This window comes from Pygocentrus nattereri, chromosome 13, assembly GCF_015220715.1.
Source record: "Pygocentrus nattereri isolate fPygNat1 chromosome 13, fPygNat1.pri, whole genome shotgun sequence".
Taxonomy (NCBI): Eukaryota; Metazoa; Chordata; class Actinopteri; order Characiformes; family Serrasalmidae; genus Pygocentrus; species Pygocentrus nattereri.
The window spans coordinates 28262590-28277967 of NC_051223.1; the positions used below are offsets into that span (position 1 = coordinate 28262590).

At 39.6% G+C, this 15378-nt stretch overlaps 1 protein-coding gene across 1 annotated transcript in view; it reads left to right on the top strand.

The window, feature by feature from the left end:
- The window catches only part of prkcea (protein kinase C, epsilon a), an 85516-nt gene that overhangs the window by 28123 nt on the left and 42015 nt on the right, over positions 1-15378 (top strand). The window contains exons 3-6 of the mRNA XM_017702955.2: positions 13635-13800; positions 14389-14423; positions 14684-14772; positions 14885-15014. Of these exons, the coding sequence (XP_017558444.1) occupies positions 13635-13800; positions 14389-14423; positions 14684-14772; positions 14885-15014 (420 nt within the window). The remainder of the gene's footprint in view (positions 1-13634; positions 13801-14388; positions 14424-14683; positions 14773-14884; positions 15015-15378) is intronic.

Here is a 15378-nt window from a genome sequence, read left to right on the forward strand (position 1 = left end):
CACACACACACACACACACACAGAACATCTGTTGAGAATGTCCTAATAAAACGTTTTACGTCTTTACAGGAAAAGTATAAAAGTTATTAAGTAATATTAATAAGCTATTCTACAATAAAAATAATAATATGTAAATAATGACATTTTCGTGCAATGTAAAGGATGTGATGTAAAAATATAAAAAAACAGAATAATATAAATTTGGGCTGGGCTGTGAAACAAAAGAATTCATCATGATTAATCGCATTAGGCTGTGTAGATAATTGTGGTTACTCACATTTATTTAGTTTGCTCCAATTTAACCCTAAATAAAGATTTTATTCCATTTGAAAAGACTGTTATGTCTGGTTTTGAGGGGAACTGGAGCTTTCCACTCTGCTATTGCTTTTGTTAGTTTGCTGCCTGTCGATTTATCCATAGTTCTCTTGTAAGCACTGTGCAGTGTAGTCTTCTGAAGGCCTCCTAACGTTACTGATATTGCTGACACTGCTACATGAGTGCTGTATTTGTCTTGTAAATGATACTTTAGCATTGATGTACTTTTGATGATAAACGCATTCACAGCTCCAGAAATAACTTTTGCCAAGAGAGTCCTCAGTGAAAGCTACTACCTAGATGCTGTACTTGAACAGTCTTGGAATCATGGCAACAGGCAACATTGTGTAAGTAACTGGGCTTCAGGCTTGAATGGTTTGGTCATAATGATCATAATAGTAAGTTCAGTCATTTATTTGGCGCATGTATGTTCACTGTCCATTTTATATAAGATCCAAAAGTCTGAGACCAGTACTGAACATGCATTTTTTTGCATCTTTTCTAACTTAATACAAAATTTTTCATTGCAAGTTAAATTAGCAGCATAACATGAACTTCAACATTTCTTAGTATTTGTCATCTTCCCCTTTTGCTTTAATGTCAATGTTCACTCAAGCTGGCAATGAACTCCAAGTTTGTGCAGAGGTCTCTGATGAGCAGACCAGATTTACCCGAGAGTCGTCTGAACATGAGTTTCAATAGAAGGGATAAGATTTTAAAATAAGAAAAAAATGATCTTTTGGTACAAAAAACTCAGCATTATCACAAAAAAACACACTAACAAGCCACCACCATGTTAGTGTCACTGCAGCACTTAGAATGATCCACCAACCAAATATTAAGTGCTCTGTGGTGGTCTTGTGGGGCTCCTGACCATTGATGACCCCATTTAAAAGAAGGCTAACAAATAATTCAGAGACATAGATACAATTAGACAGTCTAATTGTAAAAATACTCTTATAGTAAGTGGAGCTGATAAAAAGGATAATTAATGTAGATACAAGTTAGATGTACCTAATAAGGTGGCCAGTGAGTCTCATTTAATGCATATGTATACAGTGAGATACACGGGGTCACTTCAGCTGTCCTTACAAATTTCCCATCGGGCTTCTGTCCTCTCTTTCATTGGCTGGGAGTCTGTGCTTATGCCGCCCACTTCCTTTTTCCGCCTCACCTGAACTTTCTCCCTGGGTTCATGTGTTCCCAGTACACTGGACCCTTTGCCACTTATCATGCAAATATATGCGAGGCCGCGGCTATGAGTGAGGGAAAGAGAGGTGGCGTTGGAGGAAGAGCTATTTTTAGCCATTCTCTCTTGCTTTCTCTCTCTCTTCCTTTCTCTCTCTCTCTCTCTCTCTCTCTCTCTCTCTCTCTCTCGCTTTCTTTCTGTGAGTTCCTGAGTTGGCGGCTACAGGCTGCCTTAAGCTCCGGCCTGTCCTCCTCTCTACCATCCTTTCATTCTCTCCTCTTCTTCTGCCTGTTCTCTTCAGCCATGCCTTCATTGTCTTCTTCTCTCTTTTCCCCCTCTTTCTTGCTGAATTGAATGGTCTCTGAGTGGGTTTGGGGGGGCTGCGCCAAGGCTCTTTTATAGTCTCTACCTGTGTTTGTTCAGCAGGGCGGCCCAGGTGCTCAGATCATTTAGATTGCGGGGGTCGTCATGGAAACGAGCCTGTGAGCTCACAGGTTTCAAGGGACAGAGAAAGAGCAAGGTCTGGAGAGTGAAGGGAGCGACATAGAGAGAGGGAGACGGAAGGATGAGAGACTTTCATGTAAAAGGGTTTGGTATGAAATCATGAGCGGTTTAGTATCTGTTCCCAGCATGCTCACTGCACCTCACAGTCCTACTGGAGTGCACAGCATGTATAGCTGGACGTCATTACATGTCTAATGCAATAGTTTTCTGTGTATGTTCAGCGGAGTACTCATGTTCTACTCTAATCTGGAGAACGAGAGTGACAGCGAGAGTCATTTGCCAGATGGCTAGTTAGATAACATCTCAGCTCGACACGCCATAGCACCTCCATCATGTCACTGTATTTATTCTCTCCATCCCCAGTCTGTCCTGAGTGAGAGAGCAAGTGAGAGAGAGAAGGAGAGAGAGAGTGCTGCCTCCCTTCAAACTCTCCTGTGACCCAGCCAACAGATTGAAGAAATCCACAAAGGAATAAAGCTCTGTTTTTGTCTTCATTTCCGTCTCTCCACCTCCTTCGCTGTTCTGTCTCTCTTTCTCTCTATTTCTTTCTTGCTCTTTTCCTGTCACACTTTAGGACAGATTTAAACGTTTTGCACTGCTGCAAACTTCAGTGTGTCTGTTATGATTTACTAATTATGCTGCATTCCTTTAGCATCCATAAAACCAAAGATCAAAGGGGCAGTTGCTGCTCTTTTGTGTTTTTGCCTCATTTCAAATGCATTCATGGGAGTTTCCCTCTCAAAGCACAAAACACTGGGAGGGGATTATTATAATGAAGCACCTACTCACGTTTACCAAGACTGGTAGTAAATACTGACTGTGTGATATTTAACACCTGTGTTTAACACCAAGCTTGTCTTGTTTTTAGAAGTAACATTACTGATGATACTGAGTTTTTCGAACACATGTACAGTTCTTCAACATACAGAAAGTGATTTTAAAGAAGAGGAGCAAAATATGACAAAAAATGCCATGGACAGTATTAATGACTCTTTAGCTGGAATGGCAGGCTCCAAACGTTATTGGTTACCATCTACAAGCTTTGCAAAGTGCCTTTTCCCTGTGACAGATTTCACAGTTTTCAATGGGGGAGATCAGGACTGATTTCAGGCCAGTTTAAAACTGTTCATTTCTTCCTTTGAAACTGTTCTGTTACGCTTTTTGATGATTGTTTTGGGTCCTTATCACGCTGGAGGACCCATGATCTTCAGTCAAACCTCTGTTCCTTACACTAGGTAGCACATTTTACACCAAGATGCCTTGGTAATATTCAGATTTCATGATTCCTTCCATTTGAGGCTTCCAGAACCTAAGGCAGCAAAGCAGCCTACATTATGGATCTACCACCATGTTTGACTGTAGGTAGTGTGTTCTTAAGTTAGTCTAGGTACATTTTGGTAATGATCAGTCATGCCTTATGTCTTTCTTTAAGCAGCGGAGTCTTCCTTGGCCTTTGCCTATGAAGTGGCATTTCATCCAAACTTCACACCAATATTTGAAGACTTTTCTCACTGTTTTTTCTGCTTTGACATAAATCCTAGGAGGTTCCTGACACTTCCATGAGCAATAAACTTAATTACATTATGGACTGTTGATACAGGGATATCAAGGACTTTGGAGATGGCCTTGTACCCTTTACCATTCTTGCTTGTGGAAATTAGAGCACTTCTGATGCTCTTAGACAGATCTCTTGTCTTAACCATTGCGAAAAGAGATCAGAAAAAGTAAAGTGGACTTTTAAAGCACTAAAGCCATCATTCATGGGTTAATTCAAGTCATGTGAGCCCTCATTTTTTCACAGATGATTCTAATTTCTAATTCATCACAGGTGAGTCTCATCTAGTCTAATTGGATTAGAATTCATCAAGAGGGTTTACTATACATTATCTTTATTTGACCCAGTGAGTCACAGTTCGAATCTGAAACAGACGCACAACGTTTTTTTTCTTCTATGCAACAGAAAAGCCTTCATACTAAAGAGCATGTGAGCCAAATACATGGTTATATTGTGCTGGTTATATATTAACACGAAGTTAATTATGTGCCTCTGTCCATTTGCATGGAAGTTCTAAGTAGATAACTGTTAAATTGGCCACCACCACCAGTGCAGTGTGTTGGTAGAGCGTTAGTAGTTAGTGCCTCTCTTAGTAAATCTGAACCTTTTTCTGGTTGAGCTGTAGAAGCAGATAGAGCTCTTTCAGCTCTCACTGATTGTCATTAGACAAGAAATGTCTAGCACAGTATAATAGATGAACAACAGGTTAGAGTGCAGGACATTTGATGTTTTTTTTTGGTTCAAACCAGTGGATTGCATAATTTCTAATTATGCATTATTTTTAATGATGTAACAACATTTCTGAATCCATAATGAATATATTGAACACCATACCATGCTGGGGATAAGCAGTATGATGATGAATCCTTAATGTGAGATGTAGATTACAACACAGCATGCTTTTATGAGTATATTACTACAATCCCAATTCCAGTGAACTTGGGACGTTGTGTAAAAAAAATAAATAAAAATAGAATATGATGATTTGCAAATCCTTTTCAACCTATATTCAATTGAATACACTACAAAGACAAGATATTTAATGTTCAAATGGATAAACTATTGTTTTTTGCAAATATTCATTCATTTTGAATTTGATGCCTACAACAATTTCAAAAGAAGACAGGGGCAACAAAAGACTGGGCAAGTTTAGGAATGCTCCAAAAACACCAGTTTGGAACATTCCACAGGTGAACAGGTTAAATGGAAACAGATGAATGTCATGATTGGGTATAAAGGGAGCATCCCTGAAAGGCTCAGTCGTTCACAAGCAAGGATGGGGCAACGTTCACCACTTTGTGAACAACTGTGTGAGCAAATGGTCCAACAGTTTAAGAACAATGTTTCTCAATGTGCAATTGCAATGAATTTAGGGATTTCATCATCTACAGTCCATAATATCATCAAAAGATTCAGAGAATCTGGAGAAATCTCTGCAAGTAAGCAGCAAGGCAGAAAACCAACACTGAATGCCTGTGACCTTCGATCCCTCAGGCGCCACTGCATTAAAAACCCACATCATTCTGTAACGGATATTACCACATGGGCTCAGGAACACTTCAGAAAACCACTGTCAGTGAACACAGTTCATCACTCCATCTACAAGTGCAAGTTAAAACTCTGCCATGCAAAATGAAAGCCATATATCAACACCACCCAGAAATGCCGCCAGCTTTTGTTTTTGGAAATCATGAACGTCGTGTCCTCTGAGCCAAAGAGGAAAAGGACTGTCTGGATTGTTATCAGCGCAGAGTTCAAAAGCCAGCATCTCTGATGGTGTGGGGGTGTGTTAGTGCCCATGGCATGAGTAACTTGCACATCTGTGAAGGCACCATTAATGCTGAAATGTACATACAGGTTTTGGAGCAACATATGCTGCCATCCAAGCAACGTCTTTTTCAGGGATGTCCCTGCTTATTTCAGCAAGACAATGCCAAGCCACATTCTGCATGTGTTACAACAGCGTGGCTTCATAGTAAAAGAGTGCGGGAACTAGACTGGCCTGTCTGCAGTCCAGACCTGTCTCCCATTGAAAATGTACTTTGCACTTCATAATGCGCCACACAACAATGGAAACCCCAGACTGTTCAGCAACTGAAGTTGTACATCAAGCAAAAATGGGAAAGAATTCCACCTACAATGCTTCAACAATTAGTGCCCTCAGTTCCCAAATGCTTATTGAGTGTTGTTAAAAGGAAAGGTGATGTAACACAGTGGTAAACATGCCCCGTCCCAACTTCTTTGGAACGTGTTGCAGGCATCAAATTCAAAATGAGTGAATATTTACAAAAAACAATAAAGTTTATCCGTTTGACCATTAAATATCTTGTAGTGTATTCAATTGAATATAGGTTGAAAAGGATTTGCAAATCATCATATTCTGTTTTTATTTATGTTTTACACAACGTCCCAACTTCATTGGAATTGGGGTTGTACTTCTGGAAACTAGAACAACTGATTGTATCATAAAACAAGCAAATTTAGACCAATTTCAGAGAGCCTGTAAACAGAAACAGCCAGTACACAGTAACTGCATACTGTACAGTAACAAGTAGTCAATAGAATCACTGCATTATGGCACTTTCTTTGTTAATCCCAGACCTATTACATCCTAAGGCTTATTATTCAGTAACTACAACCCTCTTTCCAAACAAGTTTAGGCTCTGCGCAAAATGTAAATAAAAACAGAGAGCAATGATGTACAAATCATTTAAACCCTGTATTTAATTGAAAATAGTACAAAGACAACATATCAGACATTGAAACTGAGATATTTTTTACAACTAATTAGGTTAATTGGCAATAGGTCAGTACCATGACTGGGTATAAAAAAACATCCCAGAGAAGCTGACAATTGAAGAATAATGTGCAACAATCCAAGAATAATGTTTCTCAAAATAAAATAGCAAATAACTATCATCTACAGTACAAAATATAATTAAAAGATTCAGAGAATCTGAAGAAATCTCTGTATGCAAGGGACAAGGCTGAAAACCATTACTGGCTGGCTGTGATCTTCAGGCACTGCATTAAGAACAGACATGATTCTGTAGAGGAAATCAATGTGTGGGCTCAGGAACACTGAATGATATATACAGGTTTTGGAGCAAAACATGTTGCCATCTAGACAATGTCTTTTTCAGGGAAGGCCTTGCTTATTTCAGCAAGACAATGCCAAACCACATTCTGCATGTATTACAACAGCATGGGTCCGTAGTAAAGGTCTAGTTGTTAAACTGGCCTGCCTGCAGTCCAGACCCGTTGAAAACATTTGGTACATTATGAAACTAAAAATACGACAAAGGTGACCCAGAACTGTTGAGCAGCTGAAATCCTATGTCAAACAAGAATGGAAAAACATTTCATTTTCAGAACTGCAGTCAGTCTCCTCCATTCCTTAATGCTTACAGTGTTTTGTTAAAAGAAGAGGTAAAGAAACACAGTGGAAAACATGCCTCTGTCCCAACTTTTTTTGAAATGTGTTGCTGACATTAAATTCAAAATGGACATATATTTTTAAAAAAACATTAACATTTCTCAGCTTCAACATTTGATATGTTGTTTTCAATTAAATGTAGGGTTTAAATAATTTGCACATAATTGCATTTTGTTTTTATTTACATTCCAGTTTTTTTGAAAACAGGGTTGTATATGGAAAACAAGGCAAAATGTGTTCATGTAGTTCTGTGAAGTTTTCATGGACTCTTAAATTGCATGTCCTGGACATCCATCCATCCATTTTCTAAGCCGCTTCTCCGTCAGGGTTGCGGATGTCCTGGACATTTCAGGGATATTTTTTTCCATATATGTCCTCCTTAAAGAGGCTGTATCCTACAATTTTCTAGTATTTTATTATGAATTTTGCATGGGTTAATGGACCAAAAGCATAACTAGTTATGTACTAAAATCATAATACATTTTTGCATGCTTTTGGAATTAAACAGGCTGTTTTTGTAACTGTGTGTTTGAGACTGTTCTATGTAAATGATCACCTTCAAAAAGGTGCAGTCTGGGCTAAAATATTGCCTAAAGTTTTAATAGAAACAGGTGGGGCTAACTTTCTATAGGCTGAATGGGCAGATATATGTACATGTGTTGATTTTTGTGATATCATAAAAATGGTGAATTCCATGTAGGCATGGACTGGAGAATGAACATAATATTTTTAAATTTTAACAGTGTTTTCATACTACATCAAATGCTTTTACTTAAACAGTTTGGTTTTCACGATATAGGCACTTTAAATAAACATCAACTTATGAATTATTCATGAAGTCTTCAAGTATTATAATGTTATTTAATGATATATCGCCCATCCTAAGACTACCCAGCACAAATTTGATAAATTTGATCTACATTGTCAGAATGATTGAATGAATACCAGATTTCCTCCTCTGTTCAGCCTTCTGATGGATACGGTTAATTCTGCGTGTGTGCACGTGTATGTATGTCTGCTCTTTTAGTTGAAAGTGCTGCTGTCACCAAAGGACGTGTGAAATCTCTCACTTTCTATCTCTCGCTCTATCTCTGATTAATGCTGTTTTAATTAGTGTGTGCCTGAGTTGTGGTGAGGTTGGAGAGTGCTTGTGGTGCTCGTGTGTGTGGCGTGTCTGGAGCTGGAGTGGCGTTGGTGTAGGCGGCGTGAGCCCTCTGCTGCTCTGGCTGTCTGACCGTGGGCGATCAGCTCTCTGCTCCACTCTGCTGCCCTCTCATCAGATCAGCCTCCTGCAGACCACATCCTCCACTCCACACACAGGAGAGAGGCAGAGAGAGACAGTGGAGATTAGGGAGAATAAGAGAGGAGAGGGAGATAGAGTACTATGTTTTTAAGTGTGTATTAGAGCAACATAATATGCATAAATTGCTAGTATCATGATGACATTGTTACATATGCAATACAACTAGCAATAAAAACTTGCATGCTTGTTGTCAAATCAAATACACATATTAATTTTTTTTTACATTTAAAAGTGCCAGCCATGCTTTAGACTCTAGGAATGAAAAATGAGAACTAGGAATAAAAAAATTAAAATGAACTAAAATGTTGTCCCTTTGATGTGTTTTTTTTTTCCTATAGTAGCAATATTAAAAATGCGAATTAATAATCATCATAACAATGACCGAAAGAACGAGATCGCAAATACAAGCAGCGGAAATGAGCTTTCTTTGTACGGTGGCGGGCTACACTATATTTGACAGAGTAAGGAGCTCGGCCATCCGGGAGGAGCTCGGAGTAGAGCTGCTACCCCTCCGCATTGAGAGGAGCCAGCTGAGGTCGTTCAGGCATCTGATCCAGATGCCCCCTGGACACTGGTGGGGGTGTACCAGGCATGGATAACAGGACAAGACCCTAGGGTCGTCCTAGGACCCGCTGGAGGGATTATGTCTCCAAGTTGGGCTGGGAGCGGCTTGGGGTCCCCGGGAATGAACTGGAGGAAGTTGCAGGGGACAGGGTTGTCTAGGATTCTCTGCTTTCTCAACTGCTACCACAACCCTATCTGGAGGACTGAGAGGTTAGCGATGATGATGATGATGATGATGATGATGATGATGATGATGAAGAATTAATAATGTGACGAAATTAAGAATTGGTCTGCATTATTTTAACCAAATCAAAATATATCAAAAACACCCATAGAGACTCTAAGCAAAGACATCATGATAACAGTATGTTGTGCAGCCCTAATTCAGAGTCAGGAGTGCTCATGACCAGGGGTCCCCAAACAGTGCAAGGAAAACATAATATTTATTTCCAGTCTGTTAAATTCAGCAAATAAAAGTAATTGTGTTTTTAAATGTGCAGAAGTGTTATTTTTACGTAGAAAATCAACAAAGCATGTAGTTGGACCAGGGGTGCCCAAACTTTTGCATACAACTGTGTTTTGCTGACTTTAGCATATTGATAAAACATAAAATGTGGCATATGTCCAAACTTTTATACATGCCACATTTTATGTTTCATTTTTCTTCGATGTGTGAAATTCAGCAAGTATATTATAGTTGTGCATTAAAATGAGGAGAATTGTATTTTCTGTACAGGGCATGTAAACTTCTTAATCTTAATAATAGATGTAGTTTGTCCAGTGGAGCCTAAAGTTATGCATAAGACTATAGCGGTTCAAAGGGTTAAATATATTGATCCCAAATAAGTAAAAATAGAATTACGATTGAATAATTGTAGTGTCGACACAGTTACAGTCTGCATAGTGAAGCTACACACACCAGTATCTGGATGAAGACATTATCAAGAGTTGTGTATTCTGACACTGACATGTCCTTTGTATCTGGACATGTGTGGGTGTATGTTTAGGACGCTTTGTGGGGGAGTGCTGTTATAGCCTTGTTTATAGTGTGTATAGCATTGCTTCATCTTTGTTGGTGGCTTGTGGAACTGCGTTCTTAGGCTGTGCTTAAGCCTGCTCTCTAAGCAGATGGGTAAAGCAGCATTACGTAAGCACATCTATCCCACTAATGGCCCTTTTAGCTGCTCTGCTCCTCAGCAGCTGCCCTCCCTGCAAAATATCACACAACACACGCACAAACACCAAGCATGTTCCAGAAGATTGCTGACATAACACAAACACAGAGACAGTACCACACATAGAAGGTGTGTTCGGAAAGGTAGCCAACATGAAACTGGTTCCTGGCAGCTGTTTATTGGTAATGTAATCACAGTAAGGTGTGCGTGTGCTCTTTCACTATATGCCTCTATACTAGGGATATTATTACTTAACTGATAGCCGCATTTGCTATACTGATATTTCGCATAGCTTCAATATGTAGATCAACTCTCTATGCTGAATAAACTCATGCACTGAAATGTGTGCATTTCCACATGAATAAAATATATTCCATCCACAAAGTTTTTGTCTTTCCAGTTACTTGCTTTTGGTAGTGGTTGTGTTTATGTAATATGTTTTATTCATGTGGAAATTATGTACACTTTTGTAGTGGTGTTTGAATAGGTGGGTATATTGTGGAGTCTAAGAGATACATACATCCCAAAGTGTGTGTGTCCATGCACCATAAACACACATACTCAGGAAAGCGTCTAATGGCAAGTTTCCATCACATTGTACAACTTGACTTTTTTGAGTCACTTTTGGTACCAAGTACTCCGTATTCTGCTGCAGACATAGTACCCCCTCAATATACTGCCATGATGCGAAGAAGGCAAATTTTGTCCAGAAGAGGCAAAACAAAGGACTGTTGGAAAAAAAAAAAAAACAGGAGACATACTACATCACAGTTCAGACGATGAGACTATTCTGATTACTCAAAGGAGATGCAAGAGAGTAGACTAACCTGGTAGCTAACCTGGTTAGCATACAAGTGTGGGGTGATGGTGATAATCTGCAGTTTCTCTGAATATTTTAATGCTATTATGCTCCATAGATGATGAAATCTCCAAGTTGTTTGCTTATTTACGTTGAGAAATGTTATTCTTGAATTGTTGCACTATTTGCCTGTGCAGTCTTTCACAGAGTGGTGAACCCCTCCTCATCTTTACTTCTGGAAGACTTTCTATATCCAATCATGTTACTGACCTGTTTCCAGTTAAACTAATTATTTGTAAGATGCTCCACCAGGTGTTTTTTTAGCATTACACAATTTCATTGCCATTTTTTGTTCTCCCTCTCCCAACTTTTTTGAAGCGTGTTGATGGCATCAAATTCAAAATGATCATTTATTTTTCTAAAAATAATTAGTTAATATAGGATTTAAATGATTTGCACATCATTATATTCTGACTTTGTTTACATTTTGCGCAGCCTACCAATTTTTTGTGGAAAAAGATCCTTTTTTTTTAGAGGTGAAAATATGCCATATACCAGCACTCATGGGTATAACACCACACCAATGGTTGCCAACCTGGAACTGGACCTCAGATGGCCCACATTTTTCCTCATCCCCAAGTGTTGTGAGTTGGGTTGGAGCAAAAACATGTATCATTTGGGAGGCCTTGAGGGACTGATTGGGAACCACTGCATTACTCTGTTGCAATTTTGAACCAAATACATTCAATGAATCACTTTTTTCACTTGCTCTGGTGTGCTGTGAGCATCCAGACCCGTCACAGATGTTCTGAGGAACGTTATGGTGGTTGTTCTGATGAACCAAACTGCACTCTCAGCAAGTGCAAGTCATTTTGTTCACAATTGCTTGGTTGCAACTCAGTCTTTATTCAGGTCCCACCAACAGTTTGTCAACAAGAAATTAATCATAATGTATGAATATAATCACAATGTGATATTTTATTCATATGGATCAGGCTTTCTCTACACATACTCATGTGGTCTGAAAGAAGAAGAGGCAGTAGTTGAAAGTTGAAAGGGCAAACAGAGCTGTTTTATGTCGCATCTCCTCTGAGCAGAACTGGGTTTGGTCCCAGATCTCTGATGTGCACCCACACGCACAGCTCGTGCACGTCAGTGCTGTGCTACATGCATTGTGATGTCCCTCAGGCTACATGACTTGACCTGTGTTAATGCACATGACTGCACAGGGCACATGGTGAGTCAGGTGGTCTGGACCTCAGGTCCCTCTCATGATTCACACACACATACACTCAGACTGTGTACAGCTCTGGGAGGACCATACAGAGGAGAGGAGTAGAGAAATGAAAGATATGTTTGTTCCTTTTCTTCGCTGACTGGGTTGACTTGAGGATAGGGGGGGCTTGAGTATCTCTCTGTTTTAAACAAGCCTGACTTGGCTCAGCGCAAACTGGGTGTGTTTCCTCTGTCCAGGCTACAGCTGGAAGATTGTCCCTCAAAAGGAATTAAAGAAATATTGGATTTATATAAGAAGACATTTTTTTCTGACATAAAACAACTAACTGAAAAATGCTGTTTGCTTAAATACTCAACCCCTGTGATCTGCAAGTTCCAAGTTGGCAAATTTGGATGTTTTTTTAAATCATTTAAGAAGTTAACCCCTTTAATGCTAGTACCACTGGTTAGACTCTGAATCTGTAGGAAAGTTTTGAAAATGAGGGCAATCAGAGATAAAGTTATATGTATATGAAGAAGTTAGGGAAACGCTACAAAATAATGTAATAATCCAAGTATTTGGCTATCCCAGTGAGTGCTGTTGGATCGGTTGTGTGGAAAAGGGAGCTGCATTTTACTACCCATGCACTGCCTAGACAAGGCTGTTCTTCACAACTCAGAGAAAGAAGGGGACTTGTGAAGTAACAAAGAAGCCAATAACCACTCTCAGGGAGTTACAGAGTTTAGTGGCTGAAACTAGAGTGAAGGTGCACCAGTCAATGATATCAAGAGCTCTGCATGCAACTGGCCTGTACGGGAAGGTCGTTAGAAAGAAGCAATTACTAAAGAAAAACCACATCTAACCACATCTAGAGTTTGCTAGAGTGTAGGATGAGGTTTTGTGGTCAGTTGAGACAAAAGTGGAAAAGTTCAAAACACTATGTGTGATGCAAACCTGACTCTCCCCCTTTCTCATCAAACACCCTCTCAGCAGTGAACTATGGGAGTGGCAGCATCCTGTAGTGGGGATGTTTTTCCTCAGTAGGGACTGGGCATCTTGCTAAAATTTAAAGATGAAAGGATGGTGCAAAATACATTGAGTGCAATACAACCTGCTTCAGTCTGCTAAAGAACTAAAGCTTGAGAGGACGAAACTTTCAACAGGACAATGATCCCAAGCAAAAGGCCAAATTATACAGGAGTGGTTGAACAACAAAATAATGAATGTTGAGGATCTGTGGCAATAGTTGTTTCTGGCAGTCCACATAGTGCCAGGAATAAAAGGGGAAAATATGTAAGTCCATGTCCTTTTGTTTCCTAATGTTTAAAACAAGTATGTGTCTAATCTGTTGGTGATGTGGCCAATGACATATGAAGGAGAAAAGGACTAAAGCCTCAAGGACTCAAACTCAATTAAACTTGAAGCTTTTTTAAAATGTTCTATGCATCAACATGATTCCAGTAGCGTTCTAGGGGCTGATGATTTCTGTGTGGTTTTAAAGACTTTGTAAATGCATATTCTGTTAGCATAGCACGTTTTTGGATTTCAAAACCTCTTATATTTGTTTCGCTTTGACAGCTGCTGCATCCACTGAAAATGAAGAGCGGGTTTTCCGTGAGCGCATGCGGCCCCGAAAGCGCCAGGGGGCAGTTCGGAGGCGTGTTCATCAGGTTAATGGACACAAGTTCATGGCCACTTACCTGAGACAGCCGACTTACTGTTCCCACTGTAGAGACTTCATATGGTAAGCTCTCGCTCTCTCTCTCTCTCTCTCTCTCTCTCTCTCTCTCACACACACTCTCTCTCTCTCTCACACTCTCTCTCTGTCTCTCTTTCACTCTCACTATCTCTGCCCTGTTCATGTTGTGATATTATGATATTATCATAAAAAGCCCAGTAGAGCTTTTCCCTTTACTGCGTTTCTCTGTATCTGTGTTATTTACTGTATTTTCATATGCATGATTTATAATATCATTGTGTGTGTGTAAGTTAGGTCCCCAGAACTCAGAACGACTAGCCCAAACATACAGACGTGGGTAGTTTTGTATCTCTAACTGTCTGGTCTTCGCTGCTATTTTAAGTCTCAAGGCTGTACAGTTAGTCAATTTGCATAACTGGTAAACAGTGTGGCTGTGTGACACCAGACAATGTTGTCTTTTTTCCCCACCAGTAAGTGACCTTTCTTGTGCTAAAGGCCCCCTCTGCTGGTCAGCAGTGGATATGCAGAATTTTGACTGCAATCCCATACCATGGAAAATTCAGACATGTATACAGACTGACAGAGCGTGACATCGGCTTTGTCTAACACATGTTTTCTGTGTCATCTTTGCAGGGGTGTGTTAGGAAAACAGGGATACCAGTGTCAAGGTTGGCACCATTCACTTCTACATATGTGACAAGCTTTCTTTACCCTAGAATGTCAAAAATTCATATATTACCATAGTAGAGGTCAGGATTTCCTGGAAAGTTTCTTCTGAAATGTCCTCATGCTGTGCAAATGAAAATTTAGAATGAGTCACACTAAATCCTCAGACTGGTTCTGAGGTCAGCATTCCTTAAATATTATCATTTCATATTGTTTTATTGCTGTGTACTGCAGTGTGTTGATTTGTGTGCTGTTCTGGCAGTGTGTACCTGTGTGGTCCATAAACGATGTCATGAGCTCATTATCACAAAGTGTCCTGGCCTAAAAAAGCAGGATGACACTCCAGAAGAGGTCAGCAATCACTCTGATTTAATTCATTTTTGCAGACTTGAATATCTAAATTAGAACGTATCCAGTACAATTGAACAGTGAGCATTGTGGGTAATGTAGTTTTTGTGCACAGGTTGGCTCTCAACGCTTCAGTGTAAACATGCCTCACAAGTTCAGTATTCACAACTATAAAGTACCTACCTTCTGTGACCACTGCGGCTCTTTACTGTGGGGACTGATGCGGCAAGGGCTGCAGTGCAAAGGTGAGGCATTATGGGAATTTTTTTTTTTAATGTTGTGAAAATTAGGTTAGCACAGGGGTCGATAACATGCAGCTGTCTTACTACCTTCTTAAGTCTCCACTGCAGAATATGATTTTTAGATAAAAATAAAATAATCCTACAGTAACATAAAGCTTTGCAGATCATTTTAACACACAATTTAACAATAAATGGTCTCAAACACTGAAGTTAATGTAGCTATAACAATAAATAGTCTTAAACGCTAAACTTGTTGTAGCCTATATGTGCTAATTCACCCTTCATCCCTAAAGTTGGAGCACAGACTGCTGATCACATAGCAACACAGACAACAATCTTGCTTAGCTAACAAAAAGGCACTTAAGTG